General features: G+C 37.3%; 2 protein-coding genes across 2 annotated transcripts; both read left to right on the forward strand.

Annotated features, from left to right (window-relative positions):
* Positions 1-192: 192 nt before the first annotated feature.
* On the forward strand, positions 193-7649 carry si:dkeyp-110a12.4 (pancreatic secretory granule membrane major glycoprotein GP2). The gene is made up of 9 exons (XM_051133908.1): positions 193-549; positions 1056-1144; positions 1233-1337; positions 3822-3982; positions 4285-4420; positions 5889-5983; positions 6437-6605; positions 7178-7292; positions 7394-7649. The coding sequence occupies exons 1-9, from the start codon at positions 474-476 to the stop codon at positions 7564-7566; spliced, it is 1119 nt and encodes a 372-aa protein (XP_050989865.1). The 5' UTR covers positions 193-473; the 3' UTR covers positions 7567-7649.
* A 1766-nt stretch (positions 7650-9415) lies between these two features.
* On the forward strand, positions 9416-14853 carry fbxo30a (F-box protein 30a). Its single transcript, XM_051133991.1, has 3 exons — positions 9416-9751; positions 12359-14393; positions 14483-14853. Exons 2-3 carry the CDS (start codon positions 12405-12407, stop codon positions 14684-14686), a joined length of 2193 nt encoding a protein of 730 aa, XP_050989948.1. The 5' UTR covers positions 9416-9751; positions 12359-12404; the 3' UTR covers positions 14687-14853.
* The last annotated feature ends 1468 nt before the right edge of the window (positions 14854-16321 follow it).

The following is a 16321-nucleotide window of genomic DNA, read 5'->3' on the forward strand; positions in this document are numbered from 1 at the left end:
TCGTTGGGGTTCCCGAAACAGTAAAGCGTTTGCCATGCCCTTTAAAAACCTATACAGACAAAAGAGTGAGATAAAACAAGAAACCGCCCCTGTACCTCCATTCCCTTTGCATGACAAACAAACTCCTTGTCGACCAACGCACTGAGATGTGTAGTGCGCTGTCTGCTAAGTGGGTTGTCAGTAGTAGTTTGTTTTTTTCTGCTTTTGCCTGAAATCTAGTTGGTCCGTGTTACCTTGGACTCCCCCCAGCTTTTCCTATTCATGTGTGGAATCTCATTGTTGGTGTGGACATCATTCAAGCTGGTGCTCCAAAGCAACTGGAGGTTCCCACTTCATTAGAGCTGTGTTTCGGACGGCTGGAGAGAGCGCAAGCACTACGTCTGACTCTGACAGCTGGTTGTGGTGATAACCGAGAAGATTTGGTGGAAAATAAATTTCAGGAGAGAAGAAGCCAGAAAACATCTGCTTTAAGGATGACACCTGCTACTCTGGCACTGACATGGCTCTCAATATGGACAGTAACTTCTGCTGTGCAGATTGAAGAAGGAGGTAAGTCTGATTATACAAGTACAAAATGAAAAATTCAAATGCATTTTGTTACATGCATGTAAACCAGGTTGAATTTGGGATGCACATGTTGGCAAATTGTATTAAAATTAACCTAAAAAGAGCTTTTAATGCACCAATGTCTTTTATGCATTATTATTTATCTTTTGTAACACTAAAGCAATTGCAATGCAATTAATGCAGTACATATTTATATACTGTGTATATATAAATATAAATATATATATATATATATATATATATATATACACACACTCACAGACACACAATGCATTAAAATATACATTTAATAAAAAAATACGTTGTACAATGTACAATTAATGTATATAAAATATACATTCATTGCAGTGCAATGGTATATATATATATAAAAAAAAATGCAAAAGCATGTACCAATGCAATAACTCAATATTAAGAATATATATGCAATATTAAAGTAACATTTTTTTAAAAAATTAATACTTAAACATCTTTCTATTTTCATTTAGAACTCAACGAGACAGTAATTTGCACCAATGATCAGATGCAAGTTATCATTCCCAGTGTGTTTTTTCTAAACAAGGAGCCACCTGTTTACGTATGTACATGCCATTTATTTCCCAAATAATTCAATCAATTGCAATGCTTAAAGTTGTTTTAAACCATTTTCACTGATCTCCCTTCAGGTTTGGGATTTGCACTTGAATGATCCTGACTGTCGAGGCGTTGAGGTTGGGAATGACTATGTCTTCAGCATCAAGACAAACTTCACGGACTGCGGCACCGTTATGGTAATCCTCATTAGCATTGTGTATAATCATAAAACCACTTCAAGTGATCACGAGGACTGGAGAACCTCCTCAGGCGATTACAAAGTGGTGTCAGGACATTAAAGACTCTTAAATAGGTTGTAAACACTTGTTGCATTAAGGCAAATTACAAATTGGGCCTCTTTGGTTGTTAAACTTAAAAATACAAACAGTAAATTTCCCTATTTTACAATCCCTTCATAGGTTGAAAGGTGACCACGTGCTTTGTTCATAGAACAAGCAAACCTTCTAAAAAATCTAATATAAAAATATATCTCTAGCATGCTCATAATTATGTGCATTGTAATAAGCGACAACCATGAGGGTTAGATATCCTTTTAAGGGATACTTGTATTTATTTAATTATTTTTCAGTATGCAAATGCACATCGTTGTTCGTTTCCCTCCAAATTGGCTGGCTAGTCCTTTCAGAGCTCGGAGGGGAGGGCAAACAGCCATGCGGCTCTAAATTATCCTGATTTATATGGAAATGATTACTGTGTTTTCAGCCGTGGTGAATAGGCCAGCCATAATTCAGTGTCGTACTTTATAGTCCTTCTTTTATTCTGCCCTACAGCCAGCCTCAAACAGCGCTACCACAACCCAGAGGACAAGCTTCACTCTGGCACGGCATAAATCTGTACTTGAGACCACGAGTATCGTTGAGAGGCTCTCTCAGGACTCACCAGACTATTTCTTGTAAAGCCAGCAAAAGGTTAACGCGGCTTAAAGAGGGGACGAATTCCCTCCTGCTCCCCCTTTAGGAGTTTTACAAGCTTTTTTCATACTTGCTGGTTAAAAGTAGGCTGTTTTTGGATTAGAAAAATAAAATCCTCAGTTGTTGAAATCAGCTGCTTTTGAGAATTAAATCTAGAGAGGCAGTTTTCTGTCCCCGTAGATAGTAGATTGATTTAAACAAAAAAATTGTGCGGCAAGTAGCACTAAACATTTGGTGACAGTGTTGAGAGGATGCTTGTTCAATGAATCAGGAGGTGTGTTTGTAATGGTCGGGGGAAATAAAAGGGCAATAAAGTTTGTTGTACCGGATGTGGTAGGAGACAATTTAGCCCCTTCAATAGCATGTTGTTTCCTTATGTTGACCTTTAACTTCTTACATTTTATTGGACCGTGAATGTCACTCAGACGTTATTAAACTCAATAATTATAATGCAAATTGAAGTTAGGCAAGACAAAATGTATTAGTGTAGGACTTTAAATGTAAACTGAAAAAAGGAGCATTCATCAAGATAACACAATGTATTTTAGCTAGCCTATTCTATATGTTTACAACCGTTTGAAGGTTATTTTAATGTATGAAGATTATTTAGCCCATAGTTTAAATACTTGGACAGTTTGAAGAAAAATATGAGATATGATATGAAATGATATGATATGATACAATCATTAATATATGCCTTGTTATGGATAGATAGATAGATAGATATTCTGATAAACAGATAGATATTCAGATAGACAGATACTCAGATAGATAGATAGATAGATACTCAGATATTTTATACTCAGATAAATATTCAGATAGCGAGATATTCAGATAGATAGATAGATATTCAGATAGACAGGTAGATATTCAGATAGATATTTGGATAGACAGATAGATATTCAGACAGATAGATATTCGGATAGATAGATATTTGGATAGACAGATATTCGGATAGACAGATACTCAGATCAGATTAGATAGCGAGATATTCAGATAGATATAGATAGATAGATATTCGGATAGACAGATAGATATTCAGATAGATAGACATTCAGATAGACATATATTCAGACAGATAGATATTCAGATAGATATTCGGATAGACATTCGGATAGACATATTCAGACAGATAGATAGATAGATATTCGGATAGATAGACATTCAGATAGACATATTCAGATAGATAGATAGATAGATAGATAGATATTCAGATAGATAGACATTCGGATAGACAGATATTCAGACAGATAGATATTCAGACAGATAGATATTCGGATAGATAGACATTCGGATAGACATATTCAGACAGATAGATAGATAGATAGATAGATAGATAGATAGATAGATAGATAGATATTCGGATAGATAGACATTCGGATAGACATATTCAGACAGATAGATAGATAGATATTCAGATAGATAGACATTCGGATAGACATATTCAGACAGATAGATAGATAGATAGATATTCGGATAGATAGACATTCGGATAGATAGACATTCGGATAGACATATTCAGACAGATAGATAGATATTCGGATAGATATACATTCGGATAGATAGATATTCGGATAGACAGACAGATACTCAGATAGATAGATAGATAGACAGATAGATATTCGGATAGACAGACAGATAGATATTCAGATAGATAAACAGATATTTTGATAGATATTCTGAAAGATTCTTATTTACTCAATCATTAAAAATATTTTATTTTTAATTTCTGTTTCATGTTTTCCCCAGGCATCTGATGATACTCATATCATGTTCACCAACACAATCCGTAACAACGAAACTGATATCATCACCAGAAGCTACATCAATATCACATTTGGGTGTCGATACCCCATAAACTACATGGTCCAGCAGCAAAATGGCGAGAATCTGATCAGAGTGGATGTGAGGTGAGCTTCTGCTACTCATGACATCACCAGTTAATTAAGTCTGCAGCTCCTTCTGGTTAAAAGCTCAGTCTGTCTCGTACTCCAGCACTCCATATGTAGTAATGGCTTTCATTATCACAATTTTTCCATGCTTAAAAAAGGCAGAGGCCCTCACTAATTGTTTGTTTGTATGTAAACACAATAAAGGAAGCTAATGATAACAAAAGACGGCCCTGGGGTCCAACTCAAGAGTTTCATTCAATATTCATTGAGCAAACCTTTCAGCCTCTTCAATGAGCCTTTTAACATTCTCTGCCCCACAGGACAATCACTCTAAACACGGAGGATGGAAATTTCTCGGTCTCCATGCTGCTGTATAAAGATGAAGAGTTTCAGGATAAATGGACCACTGTTCCTTCTCTCACACTTGAGGACAACATCTATGTCAAAGTTTATATGGTGTGTGTTGTGCTGAATAGATGACATTACTCACTACAAGCTACTGAGGGCTTTCATGAATGCTGCTGTGCATTTTCTTTATGCTGCAGTAGAGAACTGTTTGGCTCTTTGTTTTCACATGAACAGAACATTCTATCTATCTATCTATCTATCTATCTATCTATCTATCTATCGTTTGTTTGTTCGATGGTTCTATCTATATCATCTATCTATTGTTTGTTTGTTCGATGGTTCTATCTATCTATCTATCTCTGTCTATGTATCTATGTATCTATCTATGTATCTATTGTTTGTTTGTTAGATGGTTCTATCTATCTATCTACGTATCTATCTATGTATCTACGTATCAATCTGTCTATCTATCTATTTTGTTTGTTCAATGGTTCTATCTATATCATCTATCTATTGTTTGTTTGTCTGTTTGATGGTTCTATCTATCTATCTATCTATCTATCGTTCATTCGTTAGATTGCTCAATCATTTTGTTTGATCGAATGGTTCTATCATTCGTTCGTTCAATCAATCATTTTATTCTTTTATTTGTTCAATCATTCGTTCATATGTTTGATGGTTCTATCGTTCATTCTTTCAGTCATTTGTTCGTCAATTTGTTTGATGGTTCTATCTATCTATATCTATCTATCGTTCATTCATTCGATCACTCAATCAATTAGTTCGTCCGTTTGTTCAATCATTTGTTCATTCATTAGTTTGATGGTTGTATCTATCGTTCGTTCGTTCATTCGAATGTTCAATCATTTTGTTCTTTCGTTTGTTCAATCATTCATTTGTTTGATGGTTCTACCTATCTATCTCTCTGTCTCTATCTATCGTTCGTTCATTTGTTCGATCGATCATTCAGTCATTTTGTTTTTGTTCATTTGTTCAGTCATTCATTCGATGGTTCTATCTATCTATCGTCCTCTTTAGTCATTTGTTTGTTAATTTATTTGATGGTTCTATCCATCTATGTATCTATTGTGTTTGTTCAATGGATATATATCTATCTGTTGTTCGTTCATTCATTCATTCAATCATTTGTTTGTTCGTTAATTTGTTGTATTGTTCTATCTATCATCTATCTATTTATATCTATTGTGTTCGAAATTATTTGTTTGCTCTTCGTTCAATGCTTCTATCTGTCTGCCATTCGATCTGTTAAGTATATTTCTAATATTTCTTCTAGAAAATACTATTCCTACTCAAATCGATATAGAAAAGTTTTCATGTACTCAAATCCTGCATATTACTTTGAATCACAAATTAAACATGCCACTCAAAATTCTGTCATTATAAACACTTTGATCCTATAATTTGTGAACAGAGTATGTACCGATAATGTGCCATCGTTTTTTCTTGTAAAATGCTGGCACATATTCTGTATATCTGCATATGAGCAATAATTATTTTCTAATGGAGTCACTTCTTTAAATGTGCTAATGAAGCTTTCTGGACTTTTATCCTGCAGATTCCAGCGAATCTGTTTCTGAGAGTGGAGAGATGTTGGGCCACACCAACCAACGAACCTTACAGCAACATTCAGTATACCTTCATCAGGGACAGGTCTGGGACATAAGTTGTAGTGTGTTTGACATAAGTTTTTGCCTGTCAAGCATTTAAATTTAGTAATTTAAAAACGTTTGTATATTAACTCCCTTCTGTTGTCCTCTGTGTAAATGCCCTACTTCACAGCTTCACTAGTCCCTTGCTCAGGTTTTAAATGCTTTATTCAGTCAGAATTATCACCAGAGGTGTGAAAGGATGTTGTTGAGACATGCTGTTGAGACCGTTGCTAAAGGAGCTGATGACAAAACAAAGCATGTAGCTACAGTCATGTGACGACAGTCAGCAGCCGTATGTGTTTCAGTTTAACAGCTGTGCTTGTCCTTGACTACCCAATGAGATTCTCCTCCAGGAGAAAGCTATGAAACAGTTTCTGTGAGCAAACAGATCCAACTTAAATATCATTACCTTCAGTAGAAATATCATACTGACTAACATTTCTCTTCACAACAGCTGTCCAGTGTTGTGGAACGACCAGACACTAGCTGTGATGAAGAACGGTCAAGGACCAGAAGCTCTGTTCAGGATACAAATGTTCAAGTTTGTTGGCAGCTCCTACACAGATGTTTTCCTACACTGCAATGTCCAGATCTGTCATAACACAGGAGGAGTGTGCCAGCCTGTGAGTTCCCATCAACACCTATATACAGTTCATAAGTTTTTGAAAGAAGTCACCAAGGTAGCATTTATCTGATTAAAAACACAGTAAAAACAGTAATGTTGTTAAATATTATTACAATCTAAAATAAGAGTTTTCTGCTTTAAAAAATTCCAAAATATAATTTATTCTTGTGGTGCAAAGCTGAATTTTCAGCATCATTACTCCAGTCTTCAGTGTCACATGATCCTTCAGAAATCATTTTAATATGCTGATTTGCTGCTTCAGAAACATTTCAAATTATTGGCAGTGTTGCTGTTTAATACTTTAGTGAAAACTATAATTAGAATGTTCAAAAGAACAGCATTTATTTGAAATAGAATTTTGGGAACAATTTACTGTACTTTACTGCCACTTTTAATCAATTTAATGCATCTTAAATCCTGCACTTTTTGAGCTTGCACTAAACATCTTTTATATTCCATGTACAAGGAACAATATGCATGATTTTTTTGTTTGTTAAACTTTTGCTTTAAAAATATAGTTGAGAAACGTTGTTTGCATCATAGTAACTTTAAACCCTTGGTACATCACAGAACTGCTCTGCTGAAGATGCATCAGTACGGACACGCAGGGATGTTGCATCATCTCACACAATCTCATATGGACCAATCAGAAGGCTCAAAGCTAATACAGAGAGTACTAGTTTGAGTAAGTCTTACACAAACTCGTCTCTTGATCAGAGTCAACATACTCCATACCAGTGTGCTCCAACCTATTTATAATGTCTATCTAAACATCATCTCTTCCAGGTTCAGATATGCCGCCTGTAGAAACCTTTGTGTTGGGTGGTCTGCTGTTCGTCCTGATTGTCATCACAGGAGTTTTTGGGAAACTCTGGCTGCAGAGCAGAAACTCGTATCCAACCCAAGAGGCCCAGCTCACTCTTTCTAACATTCACCATATCTCAGAGGTGGCCAGCTAACCTGGGATCTCCTGTGTACACAGTGTTGTGTGAAACATGCTTAGTTTGAAAGTTTTGTCTGCTAACCTATAGTGGATTTTACAGTAGTTGTTCTTTTGTCTTTTATTGTGAAATAAAAATACTTTTTGAATTCCTAAAAGCTTACTTAACATACAGTTCAAAATGAAGTATTGAACCACTTTGTGGTCGTAAATCATCAGTTGAACATGAATATAAATAATGTGATGATCTACACCTGCTAGAACACCTGTGTAAACTTGAGGAAAACTACCAGTCAAAAGTTTTTGAACAGTACGATTTTTAATGTTTTTTTAAAGAAGTCTCTTCTGCTCACCAAGCCTGCATTTATTTGATCCAAAATACAGCAAAAGCAATAATATTATGTAATACTATTTAAAATAACTGTAAAAAATGTAATTTATTCCTGTGATCACAGCTAAATTTATAGATTATATAAATTACAGAAATTAATACTTTTATTTAGCAAGAATGCTTCAAATAAATCAAAAGTGATGATAAAGACAGTTATAATGTTACAAAAGAGTTCTATTTCAGATAAACGCTGGTGAGCAAAAGAAACAATATTTTTGGTTGGCTTTGGCGTTGATAGTGTTGCCATAGAAACACGTCATTCCTGATTATGAATACAATGTCACGTGTTTTCATCTCGGAATTACGAGATGGCGTGAATGCAGCATCTGACAGGAAGCGAAGTGGGAGAAAGAGAAGGGGTCCGGATCGGGAAAGGTCCACGAGCTGGGATTCGAACTCGGGACGCTCGCAGCGCAATCGCGCTATATGTCGACGCGCTAACCACGAGAGTATTGGCGTCGACAACATTAAAAATCTTATTGTTAAAATACTTTTGACTGGTAGTGTACATCTACTAAACCTCACCACCAAGTGATTCAAAGACACTGCAAAAATGATGAAGAACAGTAGAGAATATGACATTTTTTTCTTATTTAAGCATTTTAAAGTGTGACTATATAAAGTACAAGTTTACAAATAATGTAAAACATCATGTTTTATCTGTCCATAGTTCTGGCTTGGAAACCAAAGGGTAACGTTTTTATTTGTATAATAATTAATATTAAGTTTCTATAATTCATTACCACTGGTAAGCTAACCACCTTCATTAGTTAGATGTTAGGTTTCAATAAAGAAAGCAACGTATTTTTTACGAAAAACAGTTCCCTGAACACATGTAATACTAAACACTCATAAAGAGAATACACTCATTAAGAAAATAATTGAAAAGAACGTATTCTTTTCCAAATGTACTGAAACAAATAATAGTTGGTCTTAAATCATCTAGTATCAACAGGTTTCTGTAAGGATTAAAGTAAATAAATATCACTATTTAAAATATGTGTGAAAACCAGTGTTTAATTTAAGAATATAGCTTCAAAAGTAAATGTGCAGCTAAATTGTAAAACAGAAAAAAAATAAAACGACATATTGGTACTACTTTAATTCCAGACTCGCACATGAGGCCATTTAAATGGTACTGAAAATAACAATATGGTAGTACTTAAACAAAATACTATTATCATAGTACATTTTATTGGTGTGTGTGTGTGTGTATATAATGTGTACTTGTTTTTGCTACATTATGGGGACCAAATGTCCCCATAAGGATAGTAAAGCCTGAAATTTTTGACATTGTGGGGACTGGCTTGTGGTCCCCATGGGTACAAAAGCTTATAAATCATACAGAATGAGATTTTTTGAGAAAGTAAAAATGCAGAAAGTTTTCTGTAAGGGTTAGGTTTAGGGGTAGGGTTAGGGTAAGGGGATAGAAAATACAGTGTGGACAGTATACAAACCATTACGCCTATGGAGAGTCCCCACAAAGATAATAAACCAGACGTGTGTGTGTGTGTGTGTGTGTGTGTGTGTGTGTGTGTGTGTGTGTGTGTGTGTGTGTGTGTGTGTGTGTGTGTGTGTGTGTGTGTGTGTGTGTGTGTGTGTGTGTGTTTGTGCTTAGTCTCCGCCCATCTATGGGCCTCCGTTCAGTTCCAGTGTATCAGTACAGTGAGACACAGATTTCCACAGAAACACAGACAGACAGCAGTGAAAACAACATCACTGTCATTATACTCGATTAAATATTACTATTTTTTCATTAAATAAACACTTCACTGTCCTCATTAAACTCCTGAAGACTCGTCACAGATCAACGGTAAGACACTTTAATGTTTGTTTACTTTGACTAGTTTCCTCACCGGCTCCAACCGAATAGACCCGGTATTTGTTAAAATAGCAAAATACGTATTTCCCCCCTCTTACTAGCATGATGTATGTTCATCAGTATACGACATTTATTCATTGCGTATATGTGTCATTTCATTTAATCCAGTTTAAATGCAGTTCGCGGCTAACCAGCTAATGCTAAAGGCATTTATCGTGTTTGTTAGTTCACGAATTAAAACTTACCTGTCATAGTATAAACATAAAGATGTCTGAGGATGGTTCGTTGAAGTTAAATCGTTGTTTTTTTATCGATAGGAGTTCATAGTACTGTCAGGTTCATGTTGTCAGTCGGTTTACTCCAGTTTAGGAAGAACAACAAAAGCTGCATCAGGTTTCATGAGTTTGACTGGATTGAGTTCAGTGCATCTGCAAAACATGTCATATTTGGGAAACGTGTTAGATTATATAGGATCATCGTGCATGTGTATGATTGTCTTGTTTTGGATGATGCATCATATGTTATATTAAGGGTCATGTCATGTTTATGAACATTAGGATCTACAGGTTAAAGGCCCTTGATGACTCAGAGGTAATTAACTCAGATGTCAGTTATCAATTATTGCATGAGAGCAATTGTCATTAATGATTATTTTTTTTATTTTTTATTTTTTTACAAATGTAATAAAAATAACTTTGTTTAATTTTTGTTTTATCCATGTGTGTAGCTCATTATGAAACTTTTTTTAACCTGTCATAGAAAAGTTTGTTATTTTACACATTTCTGTACCCACTCTACCTGACAATGACTTAACCATTTTTGTTTTATGATTGCTATACATGACCCTGGACCACAAAACCAGTCATAAGGGTAATTCTTTATATAAATTTTTAGATTTATACATCATAAAAGCTTATTTAATAAATAAGCATTCCATTGATGTATGGTTTGTTAGGATAGGACAATATTTGGCCGACAAACAGCTATTTGTTTTGATATACTTATGGTAGGAAATTTACAAAATATCTTCATTGAACATGATCTTTACTTAATATCCTAATGATTTTTGGCATAATGAAAAATTGATAATTTTGACCCATACAGTGTATTATTGGCTATTGCTGGGCAGTTCCAGCGTTATGGATGTGACATTTTGCATAATGGATGTGACATATAAATGCTTACAGAATGTATGTGTTAGCAATATACTGAACCAGCTGTTTATATTTTAATGAACACTTGTTGATAGAGTCTAAACATCAGAAAAATATCAGTCTTTGCACAAGTTTTCTATGTTAAAAAAGGAAAATAATCATGCGTTATGGATGTGACAAAAAAAGGACACCATTTTTGAGAGACTACATACTTTGTAGTATTTCTGTAAATTAAAATGCTCAAAGCAGACACAATATAACCCAACAAATAGAGAGGTAATAGCTCTGCACAGAACATGCAATTGCTACTTCATTTTAATTTTGATGTGTCTATTTATGAGGAATGTACTGTTATGGATGTGAAATGCACTAAATATAAAAAAACTGCTTTAAAAACTTGAATATTTGAACCACCAAATGTTGACATCTGTGCTATCAGTATAGTAAAAACCTTTGGTAAAAACTTATTTTTTTTATGGTAAGGTTGACCTTTGCATGGAATTGCCCTGTTACCCATGCAACTTATGACTGGTTTTGTAGTCCAGGGTCACAATTATAATAAATAATAATAAAATAATGCAATAAACATTATTAAACAAAAATAACTTACAATTGTCAGTTGTGCAACTGTAAGTTCTTACACAAAAACTGTCTGCCTCTGTACTACCACAAATTTAAGCCCCTCTAAGCCTGGAATCCTAAAGTCATGTCATGTTTGGGGTCATGCTGTCTGTTGTAAGTCCTTATGAGTGATTGCTTGTGCAACTGTATGCCATATTGCACATGAGTGCTAGATACCAAACACCTAAGTATTCAGAAAACATCCTCAGATGTGTTTTGCTGTTTCAAAAGAAGCCATCACAAGACATGTGGCCAGCATTGTACACAAACCTTTCGCAATGTTTATGCCCAGCTGGTATTACGAGGGTTATGTTGAAAGTCAGCTTGATAATTCAAAGCTTACACCACAGCATGACAGACCCCCCCCCCAGCTAGACCCTACTGACTCAGACAGTTTGCATTTAGGTCATGCCGGCTGAGTCTAACGCCACATGTCCAGCCAAGCCCTGTCATGCTGGAGAGAGAGAAGCTTCTTGAATGACACTGCAAGATCTGTATGGAAGTGTTTCTTTTGAGTGGAAGCCATGACTGATTCCTGTAACATACCGTTCAGAAACGGGGGGTCATGTTCCTTCTCAGTCCTCGAAGAACAGGCGTGACCGTGCAACTTTAGGAGAGTTGTGAAATGGCAGTGCAATTTGGTAAACACACTGCGAGAGGTCAACGGGGTCTGATTTACACTTATCCCTTTTAAGAGACCGGGGACTTTCCCCATGAATGGTATACCTAGATTTTAAGCCGTGTGGTGGTGTATACAAAGACGCCCCACATGCGTGTCCAAAATAAGATCAGGTCTAACGATCTGTTTTCTTTTCTTCCACAGTGTTTGGCATAGCCTCTTTGAGTTAAGCGACTCACTAATATTTGCAATGGAGGAGCTTCATATCCATTGCTTGAAATGTGTCAACCGCCGCTGTATGATAAGACCAGAGCCTAGCGTTTCCTGTGACCTCATGGGTTGTCCTCTTGTGTGTGGAGCGGTTTTCCACTCATGCAAACTGAACGAACACCGCTTGCTGTGTCCGTACGAAAGAGTCCCGTGTCTGAACCATGGATTCGGATGTCCGTTCAACCTCGCCAGGGTCAAAATGGCACAGCACCTTGAAACGTGCCCAGCCAGCGTTGTGTGTTGCACAATGGAATGGAATCGATGGCCAGTGAGTTACGCAGACCGCAAGTCCTACGATAACTTGAGTAAGGAGGTTTGCGACGTGGAGCAGCTCGACATGGCTTTGGCCCTCCAGGATCAACGGATGTTGCTGGAGTCGCTTAAAGTGGCAACCACTGTGACAAAAGCTCTGGAAGAGCAAAATCAGGACAATTCAAGCCCCCAGGAGTTGGACCCTGAGAATGTATTCATTGAAACGGACGAGGAACCGTATGCTGGATCTTACACCACTTCAGTGAAAAACAGTAGAAGCTTTGCCGCAACTTTGGAGGTTCTCCGTAGTGCAAAAAATATCAACTTGATTGATCCCAGTGGTGAGGAACAGAATGGAGGTTGCAGCAGTGTCAGGAATGGCGATGGAGACTTCAGGAATGACACAACAAAGGAAAGTGACTCTGATTCGGATTCCGATCTGGGAGCAGTAGGTGGTGCTGATTGTCCTTTTCCAGTAGACCCTGAAGACGAAAGAGATGATTGGTTGGAGAACAGTGGATGCTGTGAATCTTCTGATGAGGAAGGCGAAATGAATGATGGTATAGAACTCAGTGGACTTCATAATGACGTGGACAGTGAAAGGGTCAATGGCTCTTCTAGCGCAAGGCAGGTTTTACCTGATCATTCCATACCTGAGCCTGAAATGGCCCGGTTGCCCCAACTACCTCTTCCTTTGCCCATCCCTGTGCCTAATCTGATGCACAACAACCTTCTGCACCATTTGCCTTTCAGAATTGAGGACCGTTGGCTGGAGCGCAAGTTGGAGAATCTCCAGGTACTCAGGGGCATGAACTTGTTTACACTCAACGGGCGAAGGACACTATTTTCAGACCCCTATTTATTTAGAGCCAAGATGGAGGACAAGGCAGTGGACACATCGGACCTTGAGGTGGCAGATGATCCGATGGGTCTCCACGGCATTGACCTAATCACCGCTGCCTTGCTCTTTTGTTTGGGAGACTCGCCCGGAGGTAGGGGCATCTCAGACAGCCGCTTTGTAGACGGGTATCGCATTGACTTCGGCACACAAACCTTCTCCCTCCCCTCTGCCATACTGGCAACCAGCACCATGGTAGGCGACATTGCCTCAGCATCTGCCTGTGACCATGCCAGTCCACAACTCTCCAACCCCAGTCCATTTCACACTCTAAGATTAGACCTTGTTCTGGAGTGTGTGGCACGCTATCAGACCAAGCAGCGCTCGATGTTCACCTTTGTATGCGGACAGCTGTTTCGCAGGGATGAGTTCTCTTCCCATTTTAAGAACGTTCATGGTGATATCCATGCTGGCCTCAATGGTTGGATGGAGCAAAGGTGTCCATTGGCGTACTATGGTTGCACCTACTCGCAAAGAAGGTTCTGCCCTTCGGTACAAGGCTTCAGGATAATCCATGACCGACACCTTGGCTCTTTTGGGGTGCAACCTGGGTTAGCAGCCTGTCCCAATGAGCCTGTATCCAGAGCTGACACCTGTCAGTTCAGGTTCCACTGTGACCACCTTAGTGACCTGCCCTTTGAGTTGCTCCAGCACATTGCAAGCTTCTTGGATGGCTTTAGCCTCTGTCAACTCTCCAGAGTGTCTCGCACTATGAGGGACGTGTGTGCCAGTCTTCTTCAATCCCGTGGCATGGTGGTCCTGCTCTGGGAGAAGACAAAGCGAGATGATGGAACATCATCCTGGCAGATACAAGACAAGGTAATCAAAGTCACTTTGTTGCCTTGAAGCACCAAGCATAAAAAGCAGTTTCTCACAATATAAGTTGCTGATGTTTTGTTTGGTTTTAGGTGTGGCGGTTCAGTACGGCGTTTGACACTGTGAACGAGTGGAAGTTTGCCAACATTTCCAGCATGGCCGACCACCTCAAGATGTGCAAGTTTAACACCATATCACGGAGGGAAGAGGCTGTCCCACTCCCATGTATGAGTTTTACAAGAGAACTTACAAAAGAGGGACGGTCTCTACGCTCAGTGCTTAAACCAGTGATATAGACCGTAGTCAAACTGCAGAAGAGGATTTCATTTTATAATACATATTGCCTATGCGTTTAGGTGAACGGTAGGATATGTTTGGCAATCTATTCATTAAGAGCCTCAACTTAATAAACCACTTTTGAAAGAGATGTTTTTTAATAAACAATATCTACCTGCTGTATTGATGATGGTTGTGCTGTCTTGCGTTTTTGATACGATATATTCAGTCTTTTTTTTCTCTGTTGAGATTTGTAGTTTCAAACTAGAAGCATTGAATTGTTAAACGGTGACGACCAAATGGAAAATCATTGTCTGCATTACATGTAGATCAGTGGTTCTCAACTGGTTTTACTTTTGGACCCAAATTTACATTATTCATAAAATAGTGAACATGCACAAAACCAGACACAGCCTGTATTTACTGTTCCCTTGGTCATGTTTTCTTTTACCTTACCTTACCTTCACATAGTTTTCCTCCTTGAGAATAAATATCAAACAAACTGTCCATTTTGGCATTTGATTCAATAGATAAATTTCCTCCAAAATAGATAGTTTGATTAGGCACAGAGCAAAAGATAAAGCAATTATTCTCTTTCACTCCATTTACTTTACTATACATGACTATACGATTAGACACATTTGAGTATTTGCATTAACATTTTTTTTTAGTTTGGTTTTGTCTGGTGTCAAAGAACTGACCACAGAACAAACCACTCACTGAGAACCACTGATGTAGACTTTAATCTTCTGATTTCCCATTTAAAATCCTAAAAAAAGACAGTCTTAGACATTTTTTTTATCAGTCTATCAGAACGAAGCATTTATGGTATCCAGTTTTAGCTGTATGCAACATCTACAGTTTAAGTCAAAAGTTTTGACTGCAGAATCTGCAAAATGTTAATTATTTTACCAAAATAAGAAGGATCATACAAAATGTATTTTTTTAGTACTGACCTGAATGATCCAAAACTTTTTTGTTTGTTTGTTTGTTTAGTGATTGTTCATGAGTTTCTTGTTTGTCCTGAACGGTTAAACTGCCCACTGTTCTTCAGAAAAATCCTTTAGGTCCCACAAATTCTTTTGTTTTTCTGCATTTTTGTGTATTTGAAGCCTTTCCAAAAATGACTATATGATTTTGACTCATATGCAACTGTTGCAAAAGGTTCAAACACTCACTGATGCTTCAGAAGGAAACACAATGCATTATGAGGCAGGGGGTGAAAACTTTTAGCATTTGAAGATGAGGGTAAATGTAACTTATTTTGTCTTCTGTCTTCTGTAGCTTTTGAAGGGCAGCACTTGATTGAAAAATTATGATATTTAGGCAAAATAAGAAAAACGTAAACATCCTCATTCCATTCAAAGGTTTTCACCCCCGGCTCTTAATGCATAGTTTTTCTTTCTGAAGCGTCAGTGAGCATTTGAGCCTTCGGTAGTAGTTGCATATGAGTCCCTCAGTTGTCCTCAGTGTGAAAAGATGGAGCTCAGAATCATACAGTTATTGTTGGAAAGGGTTCAAATACACAAAAATGCTAAAAAACCAAAGAATCTGTGGGACCTGAAGGATTTTCTTAAGAACAGCAAGCAGTTTAATGGTTCAGGTCAAACAAGGGACTCAAGATCAACTGTCACTAAACAAAAAAACAACACAGT

The sequence above is a fragment of the Labeo rohita genome, chromosome 17, assembly GCF_022985175.1.
Source record: "Labeo rohita strain BAU-BD-2019 chromosome 17, IGBB_LRoh.1.0, whole genome shotgun sequence".
NCBI classification, from domain to species: domain Eukaryota; kingdom Metazoa; phylum Chordata; class Actinopteri; order Cypriniformes; family Cyprinidae; genus Labeo; species Labeo rohita.

What these genes read in the sequence shown, in the direction of transcription:
- si:dkeyp-110a12.4 (XM_051133908.1), top strand. Translation starts at nt 474, where the DNA reads ATGACACCTGCTACTCTGGCACTGACATGGCTCTCAATATGGACAGTA. An exon ending in TCTATGTCAAAGTTTATATG is followed by an intron (nt 4,421 to 5,888) that starts GTGTGTGTTGTG and finishes TTTATCCTGCAG; the next exon opens with ATTCCAGCGAATCTGTTTCT. An exon ending in TACAGAGAGTACTAGTTTGA is followed by an intron (nt 7,293 to 7,393) that starts GTAAGTCTTACA and finishes CATCTCTTCCAG; the next exon opens with GTTCAGATATGCCGCCTGTA.
- fbxo30a (XM_051133991.1), top strand. Translation starts at nt 12,405, where the DNA reads ATGGAGGAGCTTCATATCCATTGCTTGAAATGTGTCAACCGCCGCTGT. An exon ending in CCTGGCAGATACAAGACAAG is followed by an intron (nt 14,394 to 14,482) that starts GTAATCAAAGTC and finishes GTTTGGTTTTAG; the next exon opens with GTGTGGCGGTTCAGTACGGC.